This window comes from Meles meles, chromosome 16 (assembly GCF_922984935.1).
Source record: "Meles meles chromosome 16, mMelMel3.1 paternal haplotype, whole genome shotgun sequence".
Lineage (NCBI taxonomy): Eukaryota > Metazoa > Chordata > Mammalia > Carnivora > Mustelidae > Meles > Meles meles.
In genome coordinates this window covers 65,784,859-65,797,407 of record NC_060081.1, presented here as the reverse complement: position 1 = coordinate 65,797,407, position 12,549 = coordinate 65,784,859, and the positions used below count along the sequence as shown (strand labels likewise).

Here is a 12,549-nt window from a genome sequence, read left to right as displayed (position 1 = left end):
GAGCTGGTTCATGCTAAAGGCAGAGCAAAGAAAGATTTGGACCCCGACTCCAAGCTAGTTTTCCCTTTTCCATTTTGATCTTTAAGTCACTATTTTATGAAACAGTCTTGCGTGCCAGTCACTAGTGAATCTAACGAGTATGGTGCTTTGAGCATCCATGAAGCAGAACTGAAAAGAAAAATGGGGCTGGTTTGGTTAAAAGTAAAAAGAAAACTGTCCTGATGGAGAACCATGGCATGAGCTAACCTATGGTAGCAGGAATGATTAAATAGTGTGAGGGTCTCTGTGTCTGTTGGTGGGTAGGGGGGGTGGCGACATTCCCACAAACTCTCGTGGGTTGGTAAATAGCAATGCAATTAGAAAGTTGATCAGATAGGCGGGTGGAGGGCGGTGGAAAGTGTCAGAGGCCAGGTCCTATCCACCTAAAACTTGTCGAGGCTCACTTCATGTCTTAGCAACATTCAGCTTTTCTCCAAAGGTTTGATTTCTGTCTAGAGCAGACAATACATACGCACCAAGCTTGCTCTCTAGCTATTTGAAGCACTTTTGCTCTCTGTCGGAATTTCCGGGGAGTCAAACTGTTACAAGTGCTCACAGGAGGAAAAAGAAAGACGGAATTGGTCTGGAGATTGCTGCCTGAGGACGAGGCGGAATTACATTAAGGGGTCACCTCACCACCTACATGTTGGAGGAGAGCCCAAGCAGGAGCGGGGCAGCTGCTGCCCAGGACTTGTATGTGGAAGGCTCATGGAGGTTTGTCCTTGAAGTGGTTTGATGCCCGGTTGGGAGGGGCCAGTGCCATCTCTCAGCTCAGCTCCCCAAAGGCTAGACTTTCTCCCTCTGGATTTGGTTCCAGACTTCGTCGATGGAGAGTGCCATCAAACGTGAGGCACTCATTCCTGGCTTTGCATAGTGATGGTGCAGGGTCAAGTAGAAAGAGGGATGTGGTGGTTTCATATGTGGAAAGGCTCATGGATGTGAACCAGTGGGTGAAGGAACAACCTCTTCTTAGGAAAAGTAGTAGGAATTCAAGCATCTGGTAGAATTATTTGGAGACAAATGATAAGGGATTAAAGGCTCATTCCCTCCAGATAGTCTGGGGTTCAGCTCCAGGTAAAATTTGGTGGCATTCTTCCCACCTGCTGGGTCACAGACAAGTCATATTTTGTTTGTTTCTTTATTTTCCTTAAACATAGCACCTACATACAGCAAAATACCTTTATTTGAAGAGTACAGTTTCATGAGTCTTACACAATCCTAGTCAAGATACAGAAAATTTTTATTATCCCAGAAAGTTTTCTTAAGTCTCTTTCTAGGCAGTCACCCCACCAGGGGTACCACTGTTCTGACTTTTATTAATTAACCACCCAGATCAATATGAGTACATTTCAGCATTCCTGAAAGTTCTTTTGCACCTTATCCCAATAAGTACCTGCTCCCATAGGTAACTGTAATTTTGACTTTTATCACTGTAGGTCAATTTTGCCTCTTCTTGAACTTCTCATAAAAATGGAATCATCATGCCTTTTTCTCTCCTTCTTTTGCATAACATAATTTTGGGATTCACCTGTGTCATACATGTCCATGGTTTGTTCCTTTTTCCTGGCTGTATGGTATTCTCTTGTATGGCTGCATGTCATTCGGTCGATCCATAAACACACACCTGGGCCTGGCTCATCCTCCCGTTTCCTCCTTCTCATCAGCTTCTGAATTGCCTTCTTTTCTTCTTACTTCTCTCCCCTTCAGTCCTTGAGTGAAAGTTAAATGTGAGCTGCTGACAGGATTGTGTCTATTTTGTTTACTGCTGAATCCTCAGTGCTCAGGACAGCGTGTGACAGATAGCAGGAGCTCAGTATTTGCAGAAGGAGTGAACTCACAAATGTTCTAAGCACCAAGTTTTGTTTCCCAGCATGGCCCTGTGTAGTACCTTCTCCAGCATCTCACAGCTACAGGACCGCCAAAGTCATTCTCTCTTTGTTCATAAACTTAACCTGAATCCTGGGCCCATGGGTCAAAAGCTCTCTCTGCAAGGGCTTCCCTGACCTCTAAACCAGATTAGGTCCCTTCATGGGCCTCCTAACTACCTCTGCCACTGCCGTCATGACCTTCATTCCACCATTATCATTGATGCTTTAATTGACTGCTTCACCCTCTAGTTCCATGTGTCCAGAGAGCCTACGTTTCTCTTCCCCTGAAGTCCACATGCTCAGCACTCTGGGACGTGAGAAGCAGAGAGTATGTACTAGGTGGGATTTCTTTTCACAGGGATTTCTGTCTGGTCATTCATCTCAAGATCGTGACAGTTAGACAAAGCCCCTCATGAAAAGAAGGATGAATTTGAAAACATAGCCTCTGCTAGGGACTGGATGATTGTGTGTCCCTCCCTCCCTTTCCAAATTCATCTGTTGAAGTCCTAACCCCGATGTGATGGTATTAGGAGCTGGGTGGAGGCTTTGGGAGATGGTAGGTTTAGATGAGGTCATGTAAGTGGAACTCCCATTATGGGATTAGTGTCCTTCTAAGAGGAGGACGAGACCAGAGATCCTTCTTTCTCTCTCATGGGAGCACATAACAAGGAGACAGCCAGCAAAGCAAGAAGAGGGTTTTCACCTAGAACTGAATTGGCCTGCACCTTGATCTTGACTTCTTAGCCTCCAGAACTATAAGAAATAAATGTCTATTGTTTAAGTCCCCTAGTCTATGGCATTTTGTAACAGCAACCCAAACTACTAAGACAGACTTTGTAGATTTCAACTTAGGATATAGCATTTCATGGGCGGGGTCATGTCTCTATCCATTAAATATTTTACCCCAAGTATGAAATCTATGAATGTGTTGGGTGGGCCATGGCCATGAGGACCTACATATTTACTTTGCATTGTCCCGTGGAAACCTTAACATGTTTATTTTTACCCAGATGTTTGGGACCATGGGAACCTGGAAGCACTAGATGGGGAACATAACATCAAGTGCCATTGCCGTACATGATGGTACTCCCAACTTCTAGTCCCTGCTATGGACTGGAACAAAGGGTGGCTTCAGGGTCCCAAAGAATTGTGGGCTATTATGGGCGTGTGGTCTGTCAGCAGGATTTCTGTGCTTTTCCTTTCTTCTCAACATCCCCTCTTTGGGGCTTCATTCCTAGGCTTCAGAAGGGTTCACGAATGCCTGAAATGGTGGGCATAACTCTCAGTGATAGACTTATGCGCATTTTCCTGGGGAGAGAGGCTGGAATTTCTCACCAGATCTTTGCAAGGGCCTATGCATCCTCAAAAGTTAAAACCTACTAGGAAAGACAACCCTGAATGATCTTTCTGACTAATTACTTAAACATCTGAAGTACAAGAAGATAAAGGGAGGAGCAGGAATGCTGCTTGGCCCCTGACCTCCTCCTAGTTAACAAGCCATCAGCCCTCCCAGGCCTTGGTTTCATTTCTGAAGACTCTGGCTATTGGATTAGTTGGCCTCCTCGACTTCTTGCACTGTCTGGTTCAACAGTTCATGTCAAAGAGGAGAACTGACAAACACGGTCTTTCTGTTCATTTAAAAAGGGGGGTGCTTACCCCCCAAAAATAAATTAAAAAATAATAATAATTATGTGTCTCATGCCTACTTCTCTCTTTGTATCACTCGAACGTGTGACTTGTAAAGAACGCCAATTATAAATCAGTGGTTCCTAACAAAAGAGGAAACAAAACAATAATCTGATGGCTGCTTGGAGCCAAGTAGCTGAACTCTGTGATGTACTTCATGATATATTCTTGATGGGACCGAGGGAGGGAGAACCTCATTGGCTAGTCTGCACAGGGACATGCGAACCAGTAAGTCATTTGAGATGGAGACATTTATTTACTCCAGGGAATGTTTGTTACAATATTGTACCTACCATCGGAATTTTGTGAAAAGAAACCGAGAATATTTGGAAAGATTGATACTTTATTTTCTTTCTGGTGGTCAGCAATTTACTGCTAATGCCTGAAATAGAGCAAAAACCGTGGTGTAAAGTCGATGGGAGAGAGCTTAATGTGGCCACTTGCTCAAGCCCCAAAGTACTAAAGTCTGCTGCTCTTAATTCTGTCCAGGGCCAGCCTGTGAGTAATTACGTTAAGCAGTTGGGCAGAATCGTCATAGACCCACCAAATACCACCCTTGCGGCCTCCCTGGAAACTGACGGGAGCTCTGGAGAGTTGACAGGGATGATCAGAGGGTCTATATATTTAAAATGCACAAAGGATGAGCCCAGAAATGATCTGCCTGCCAACTTAACTTCTCTACCTGGAACAAATTATCCAAAAATCAATTTGCAAACACCTTTGAGATAACAAGGCCTTGAGTAATAACCTTCATGGCTTTGTAAAGAAAAGCATCTAGCTTGACTAATCTGCTTAATTTCCTTCTCTGACCAAATGGCAAGTTATAATAGGGCAATCTGAAGTTGTCCCTTAAGATTTGCTCCAAGTCACACTGAGAAAATATTGTCCACCTCTGTTTCATAGCAATTATTCTGTCTCTGGAGAATATTTGTGGCTAGGTAATTAATTAAAAAACAAACAGGGGGGGCGCCTGGGTGGCTCAGTGGGTTAAGCCTCTGCCTTCGGCTCAGGTCATGATCTCAGGGTCCTGGGATCGAGTCCCGCATCGGGCTCTCTGCTCAGCGGGAAGCCTGCTTCCTCCTCTCTCTATGCCTGCTGTTCTGCTTACTTGTGATCTTTCTCTCTCTCTTTCTCTCTGTCAAATAAATAAATAAAATCTTAAAAACAACAACAACAAACACGGAAAGAGTCTGATCTATCCTGAGGCTCTCACCGGAGTTCCAGACGAAACCCGTACCTGCCTTACCCCCCGAATAGCCCAGAGGTCCTCCAAAAGTTCTTGAGCTCATCTACATTGCACTCCACTCCCAGATGCCTCCTTTCACCCTCCACTTCCTAATCCTACTCCAAGAATCACTAACTTGTTCGTATCCATTGACAGATCCCAATTCTGGCAATTGATTCCAAAAACACATGAAACAGGAAAAACTGGAGTCCTTTGTACGGAGATGTTCATTGCAACATTATTTGCTGTAGCGAAAGTTGGAACAACTCCTGTACCCAACAATTTGAGATTACTTATTGTGATTCTGTAGCTATTTAAGATCGTGATGACAAAATCCACTATAACAAAAACTTATGATGTGTACTATATGCTGGCTAATGGAACATAATTTTTAAAAAAGTAAGAGAAATTTTAAAATAAAGTGAAATTAATCTAAAAAATCCATGTTGTAAACAAAATTTAAAAAAATTTTTTTAAAGATTTTTTTTTTTAAAACTTGAGAGAGAGAAGGAGTGAGTGAGTGAGTGAGTGAGTGCACAGGCAGGAACAGAGGGAGAGGGAGATGCAGACTCCCTATCGAGCAAGGAGCCCAATGCAGGGTTCCATCTCAGGACCCTGGGATCATGACCTGAGCTGAAGGCAGACACTCAACTGACTGAGCCACCCAGGCACCTCTACAAGGTCTTTAGAAAGCCCTAAGTGAGGAGATAAAAACATTGGGTCTATATGTTGTTGTAGCTTTATGAAAAGGGCTTAAATATATGAATACAAATTGGAACATGGAGAAATAAAATTGGCTATTATATTGGGTGGTAGGAAAGGGGACTTATTTTTTCTTTATTCTTACTTTCTTTATTGTTTCACTGCTATTTTTTTTGCTATAGGAGAAAATAACAAGTATATACACTGATTTTTAGAAAATGGACAGCTAGAGGCAAGCAGCTTTCCAAGGGAACCACTGGGCTGGGAATGCATAAGAGATGTGGGTTCTGTCCGGCCTTACTGGCTTCATGATCTCGGTTAGGTGACCTCATTGCTTGGGTTCTTGGATTTCATGCATCGAAATGGATGTGGTAATGTCCTAAGATTTGCACAAAGTAATGCATGTGCGATTTCTTGGTAAATAGGAAATACAAAGTTAATGTTAATTTCTGCAGCTTTGCAGAAATTAAATTTCTGGCTAAGAATTGCCAGAAAGACTCCCTTAAGGGCTTTTGAAATTCTTGTTTGTTTGTTTGTTTATTTATTTATTTATTTTTAAAGATTTTATTTGTTTGGCAAAGAGATCACCAGTAGGCAGAGGCAGGCAGAGAGAGAGGGGGAAGCTGGCTCCCCGCCGAGCAGAGAGCCCAATGCAGGACCCGATCCCAGGACCCTGAGACCATGACCCGAGCCGAAGGCAGAGGCTTTAACCCACTGAGCCACCCAGACACCCCAAATTCTCGTTTATTTAGCTGAAGAAATAGAACTTAATGGGAGTGGGACAACTCCTAGCTGATGCAAGATAATGCCGCATGACTTTTCCCTTGACCTTCTATTCCCACAGTGGCCACTGTACCAGTGACATTCTCCCTGCTGGAGGGAACCTGCTGGAGTTGAGGAAGAAGCTGAATTTTTGCCGTGCCATCATCCTTTTGCTACTTAGGCTCTTAGCACTACTTGGGGGAGAACTTCCACTAACAACCTGTGTGTTGCTATGAAAGAAATATTTGTAAATCTCAGACTCCCCTGGGCTTTGAACCAACCTCTTCTTCTATAAAGGCATGTTCTCATTTGAGGATAGAAAGCAGGATATTAACCCAGGATCTTTGTCGTCTGTGTTCTAGAAAAACTATTTACCCACTATTGCTTGCCTTCTTTCTTATCTTTAAATGAAGGAGATATGGTAGTGTGGGGGAAGAAATACCGACTCAGGTATTTACATACAAAATCATGGAAATTGGAGTAGGACATGAATGGAGTTAAGAAAGGGATCTGAGCTGCTCTCTCTGGAAGTCTGTCCTTGTCCTTACGTGTTTGGATTCTTCTCTGTAAACTACTTGGGTCTGACATCCTTTTGCTGATTGCTTGTCTTCCAGAGCCTCCCACACCCATCGCCCCCCCAGAGCTGCTGGCTGTCGGGGCCACATACCTGTGGATCAAGCCAAATGCCAATTCTATCATCGGCGATGGCCCCATCATCCTGAAGGAGGTAGAATATCGCACCACCACGGGCACCTGGGCCGAGACCCACATAGTGGACTCTCCCAACTATAAGCTGTGGCATCTGGACCCTGATGTGGAGTATGAGATCCGGGTGCTGCTCACGCGACCAGGGGAGGGAGGCACGGGACCACCAGGGCCTCCCCTCACCACCAGAACCAAGTGTGCAGGTAAGAACTTTATGACTATCTTGAGAGGTTGGGCAGTTGGTCCTTCTCTTGGCATTCTGTGACAATCATCCCGACACTTCTTTGATGGAAGTGTGAGTCCTGTGGTAGAGAGCAACAGTCAGGGTTTTGGTCGTGCCTTAGAGGACCTCGGGGCTCTGGTGGTAACTCTGGAGATGGCCTGGTTTTGACCTTGAGTCATAGGGCCACCTGACTCCAGCTATATGTCAGGGAGATGTTCCTGGTCCTGACAGCGTTTCCGGTGGGACACTGTTTCTGTCTCTGCAAGGACATCTGGTGTCTCCATATGTCTGAAGCTTCTAGTGCTAAAAGTGTCCCTGAGGGCTCTTGGTCCTGTGTTTCTGAGGGCTCCTGGCCCTGTATGCCTTGTAAAGGCTTTGTTTGAACTACATCCCTGAGGGCTTCTGATTCTTATTATATATCTAAGGAGTTTGTGATTTTAACTTTGTCCCTGAGGATCCCTTGGCTGGGTCTGTGACCCTAATGATCCCTTGGTTTTCATATTTTCCCTGAGGATTCCTGGTCCTTGTTCTGTCTCTGAAGGTTTCCTGGTGCCAACTCTATCTTGAGTATCTCCTGGCCCTGAATGTGTCTTTCAGTGGATTCTGGTCCCTTTTTAGTCCCTAAGAGCTTTCTGGCTCTGTATCCCTTGGAGCCTCCTGATTCCAACCTGAGAGTCTGGACCAGGACTCTCCCTCCAAGGGTCATCTGGATTCTGTATCTTTGGAAGATCCCAGCTCGGTGTACTCAGGAGGTTTCTGGCTCTAGCCATTTCTCTCAGGTTTTTGGATGCTGCTTAAGAGTGTGGTGTCTGGGACCGGGTCTGAAAGGGTTCTTTTGATCCAACTGTATTGAATTCCTGGGGACTCCGTGCTCTTGCAGGGGCACTGGCTGGGTTTGTATCCCTGACTATATCCCTAAGATGTTCCAGCTCCGACTGTAACTCAAGACGTTAAAAGAACTCAGCGTTTTGTTTTGTTTTGTTTTGTTTTTCCTTCGTATCACATTATTTATATTATCTCATTTTTCTCCCCTAACCCTTTGATGTGAGTACTTTTATCTCATTTATACATGAAGAAGTAGAGACCCAATATTTTTAAACTTTTTGTCCGAAGTCATAGAATTGACCAGTGGCACAGTCAGAATTTGCATTCGAGTTTTTCCGACTCTGTTTTTCCGATGCCATCGATCATCAGTCACTGCACAGGGAAAACAGAGAGGTATGTGCCGTCAGCGCAGAATACAGAGCTTCCATGCACAGGGCAGGGAAGCGGAGGCATGAGCCGTTGGCTTGCACTGGGAAAAGAGTCACTGATGGCTTCTGGCGGGGAGGGGAGGGAGAGCAACCTGTCAGCACAGCGACCCCATGGGACAAAAAACCGAAACAAAATACAATTAGTTCTACTATAACGTGACATCTGTGTCCCTAAAAATCACTGCGGTATGGAAAGTTATACAGAAAAACCCATCAGGGTAATGGGAAAAAGTAGGATCGGGGCACAACACTCCTGCTTCATCTGTGACACATTTAAAAAGAGAGGAAAGTAAAGTGACGGCACGGTGTCCCGCATGCTAATGGTCTAGGACATGCCTTCATCCTGCAGTGTACACGGGGCATTTCCTTGAAGGGAGCCACGTGTGATTTGGAAGTGTGTGTCTGAAAGACTGCAGTCTGCGGGCAGCAGTGGTGGTGAAGGGTGCTTTCTGAAGGTGGTGGAAAGTTGTGACACCCGTCGGGGACAGATGTGGCTCATAGCGTGTCCCGGTCAGTGGACGTAGCAGGTGGTCGTTTGAGGTGGGTTGTTCCTGTGTGGGTCTGTTGAGCTGGGTGCAGTTTTCTGCTTTGGTAGTGTTTTCTATACAGACTCACACACAGCAGATGTGACACTCGTGCTATGCTCAAGTTGTCCCTTAACGTGTCAGTCACGTTGGAACACATTCATGTTGTCGAAACAAGAGCTATAAGAGAATTGACGGTAATCATTCTGAAGTACTTCCGTAGTGCATCTCGATGGTATGGAACCCAAGGTTGTGAGCATGTCCATTGCTTGGGAATATGTGCCTTTGAATGTTACAGAATCACGGTAGTAAATGGAAATGCCATTTTCTTGATTATTTTCAAAAGCGGGCCTTTTGCAAAATTCCTTATTGAAACCCGATTATGAAACCTACTATTTTAGAAGGACATAAGATTATGTTATTAAACTAGGTAATACCTTATCTCAGCTTCGCAATTCAATATTCATCCATAAAAGTAATTGATTTGATCCTGCCAATGAGACTTTTCTCTTTCCACTGGGTACATCAAAGAGTTTCCAGGGTTTTTGATCTTTATAAATGATACTCAAAGTACTTTAGCAGCCCCCACGGACTTATTTGCTGATGATCATATAATACATTTTGAAATTCAATCGCAAGATGATCATCTCAATAAAAATTTACAATCTATTGCAAACTGTTGCCACGACTCTGTAATGGATTTTACATGTTGAAAACACAATTGTCTGACTATCACTGTAAAAATTATGAGTTGAAATGCTGTTTGTGGTTTTATATTTCAAAAAAAAAATGTTGGTGTTTAAGTAAGTTACAGCTAAAATCTTAAATAACCCACATTTTACAAAATGTGTCATCAAGAACACAATCTTGTTTCCCACATTGCCACTGATGGTGGAATGTTCTTTGACTCATAATTAATTTTTAAGTGGATTTCAGGGCTGGTATCCATTTGTGGATGCTGTTTATTGGGGTTGGTACTCTGAGTCCCCCCCTCCCTTTCCTTTTTCTATTATTAATCACACTGGAAATGTACTCATTATTTTGCAAAACAGCAAATGAGAGAATGTGGAGTGTGGAAGGTGTAATTTCTGCCCAGAGGAATTTACAGGCTCAGTTAAAGATTTCCAGCAAAACAGCAAAAAGGGTAAAACATAAACATAAAGCCGAATATTGAAATAGCATGCTTCATGGAGAAAAACCAGGTTTCTGTGGAAAGCAGCGCTCTTAACACGGTCTGGAGCACTGGTTCTCAAACTGGAGTCCTGGACCGGCAGTGTCAGCGTCACCGGGACACTCATTAGAAATGCAAATTCTCAGGCCCCCATGCCCTGACCGAATGATTTGGAAATTCTCAGAGTGGAGCCCAGAAATCTGTCCTTGAATGAGCCCTCTGAGTGATGCTGAGACACACCCATGTTGAAGAACTGCTGGTACTCTGTGCCACCCAAGAATGCCACTTTGGTGATGCACCATTATGTTGATCCTGAAGGCAGCTCTGAGAGGTAGACAGGAGGAAGACTAAGGCTCGGGATCATCAGACCAAGATTCCAGAGCAGTTCAGTGTTTAATGCTAAGCTTCTTGGTCCAGAGACTCCCCATCACATGGTTTGATGGAATCTCCTCTCCATGTGTCCTCTGGAGCATGGGCTCGAGTGGTAGGGAGACTGGCAGTTATGGAGAGCAGCCTCATGGTCCAGCCCACTACAGCACAGGCCTTCCCGTCAGACAACTCCGGAGCCCCCTCCCTGTGCCAGACTCTGAGCTAGATGCTGGTAGCAGAGGCTTAAAGCAGGAGCTCAGGGTACAAGCCCAGGGATAGCCCAGAAAGATACCAGGGGGCCAATTCAGCAAGGGCAGGTGGGGATGTATTCTGGTTTTTCTAGGTCTAGAGGCCACTAGCCAGGTATACCCTTGATGCATCAGGAGCGGGGTCTCACCAGTAAGGGTGGAGATGGTCAAGAGTTTGGCAACACAGTAGCATCCTAGCCCAGTAGTCTGGAGTTCAGAATGAGACTTTAAGGCAATTAAGCCAGAACCTGGACAGATGATCAGATAGGGAAAGTGGGGGTGAGAGAAGAGGGCCGAAGATGATACTCTAAGGCTTTTTGTTTGGATGGCTGAGAGATGAGTGGTGGAATTGCTTTCTGGGATGGAAAACACAGTAGGGTTCAGGGCAGGGGAGCAAGTTCAGGTCTGAAGATGTTGTGTTGGGGTAAAGATGCAGAGCGGGTGATGGCATCCGGAAACCTGGAGCTCAGGAGAGAGGAGCGGGCTACCTCTTCATCTTCCCTGAGAACCACCTGTTGGCTCCTGGATTGTAGAATCAAAGGGACTGCTTAGTACCAATGAAAGCAGTCTGATTTTCTTTCTTCATGCTATTCCCTGGAGATGCCCCATTCATTTTTTTTTTTTTTCACCCATCATTTTGTTCTTTTGCTCAGTTTAATCATTTGCCATCCTTCCTGAGATACAGGCGTGGGCTGCATATGTGATCATGTACATCAAAGTACTTTGAAAAGCTCAAAATACTCTTCAGATGCCTGTAATAAAACAAATTATTCTTGGTTGCTGCTAGTCTTCGGGATGTTGTGATTGTGACTTGTTAAAACAGGAAGTCTTATATGTCCATGTCTCCGGGCTGACCGGCAGGTGAAGGGGTGGACTGTATTCTTTCGTTCTTCATCATCTCATGGGAAATCGTATTTCAGAACCTGATGATCCTGGTTTGGACTCTGGAAGGTTTTCTTATCTAGACGTGGTTGGTTTGCTCTGGCACATCTCCAACAGCAGACATCCAGGAATGGGTGCTAGGAGGGCTATCTGCTGCCGACCCAGCCTCACCTTGAGTGCTGTCTCTGATGGGAAGCCCAAGCTCTTCCGTAGCAGACCATTTAACTCGGCGGATCCCGGGGGTTCACTGCTATTCTCTACCTAACTCTAGCTGGTTATCACAAAACTCTGGATGGGGTCCTATGTAGGAGCCGAGTCTCCTTTATGTTCAAAAGAACACAGGCTGCTAACATAGATACCCAGATTTCACAAGGAGAACCAAGGTCAATGGCATTGAGAATGGGGGCCAGGGCCAGCAAGTGAGGAAGGCCAGGGAGATGAGAGGTACAGATACACCCCTGGTCCAATTCATCTTTTCTCCAGGTGCCACTTTTAACGGCCGGAGCACCTGCTTGTTGATGCCTTGAAACTCTCACACAGCATCAGACAGAAGAAATTCTCCTTCATTGTCACCCAAACCTGGCTCTGTGCAACACCCACTTAATGTATGGATCTGGTTTTACTCTCAGGAGACACATTCCTCCTTATCTCGGAAACAGGTCCTCAGCAACTCAAAGTTATCTCTTATGCTCTGGAAATCTCTTCCCTTCACCCTCAGAAGCCCTCCTTGAGCCAGACTCTCACAATCACCATCACTTCTTGGTTGTGGAGACACAAATCAATAATCTGGCAAGCCAAGTGATCATAACCCCATACCCCCACACACACCTGATTGCTTACTCCCTGTAAATCAGAGGCCCTCTTGCCTGGGCACCCACTTCACTGTGGGCTT

At 44.9% G+C, this 12,549-nt stretch overlaps 1 protein-coding gene across 13 annotated transcripts in view; it reads left to right on the top strand.

Annotated features, from left to right (window-relative positions):
* Positions 1 to 12,549, top strand: part of PTPRT (protein tyrosine phosphatase receptor type T) — a 1,093,025-nt gene that overhangs the window by 474,618 nt on the left and 605,858 nt on the right. For all 13 annotated transcript variants that reach the window (XM_045981319.1, XM_045981314.1, XM_045981318.1 and 10 more), the window contains exon 7: positions 6,897 to 7,190. In XM_045981319.1, the coding sequence (XP_045837275.1) occupies positions 6,897 to 7,190 (294 nt within the window). The remainder of the gene's footprint in view (positions 1 to 6,896; positions 7,191 to 12,549) is intronic.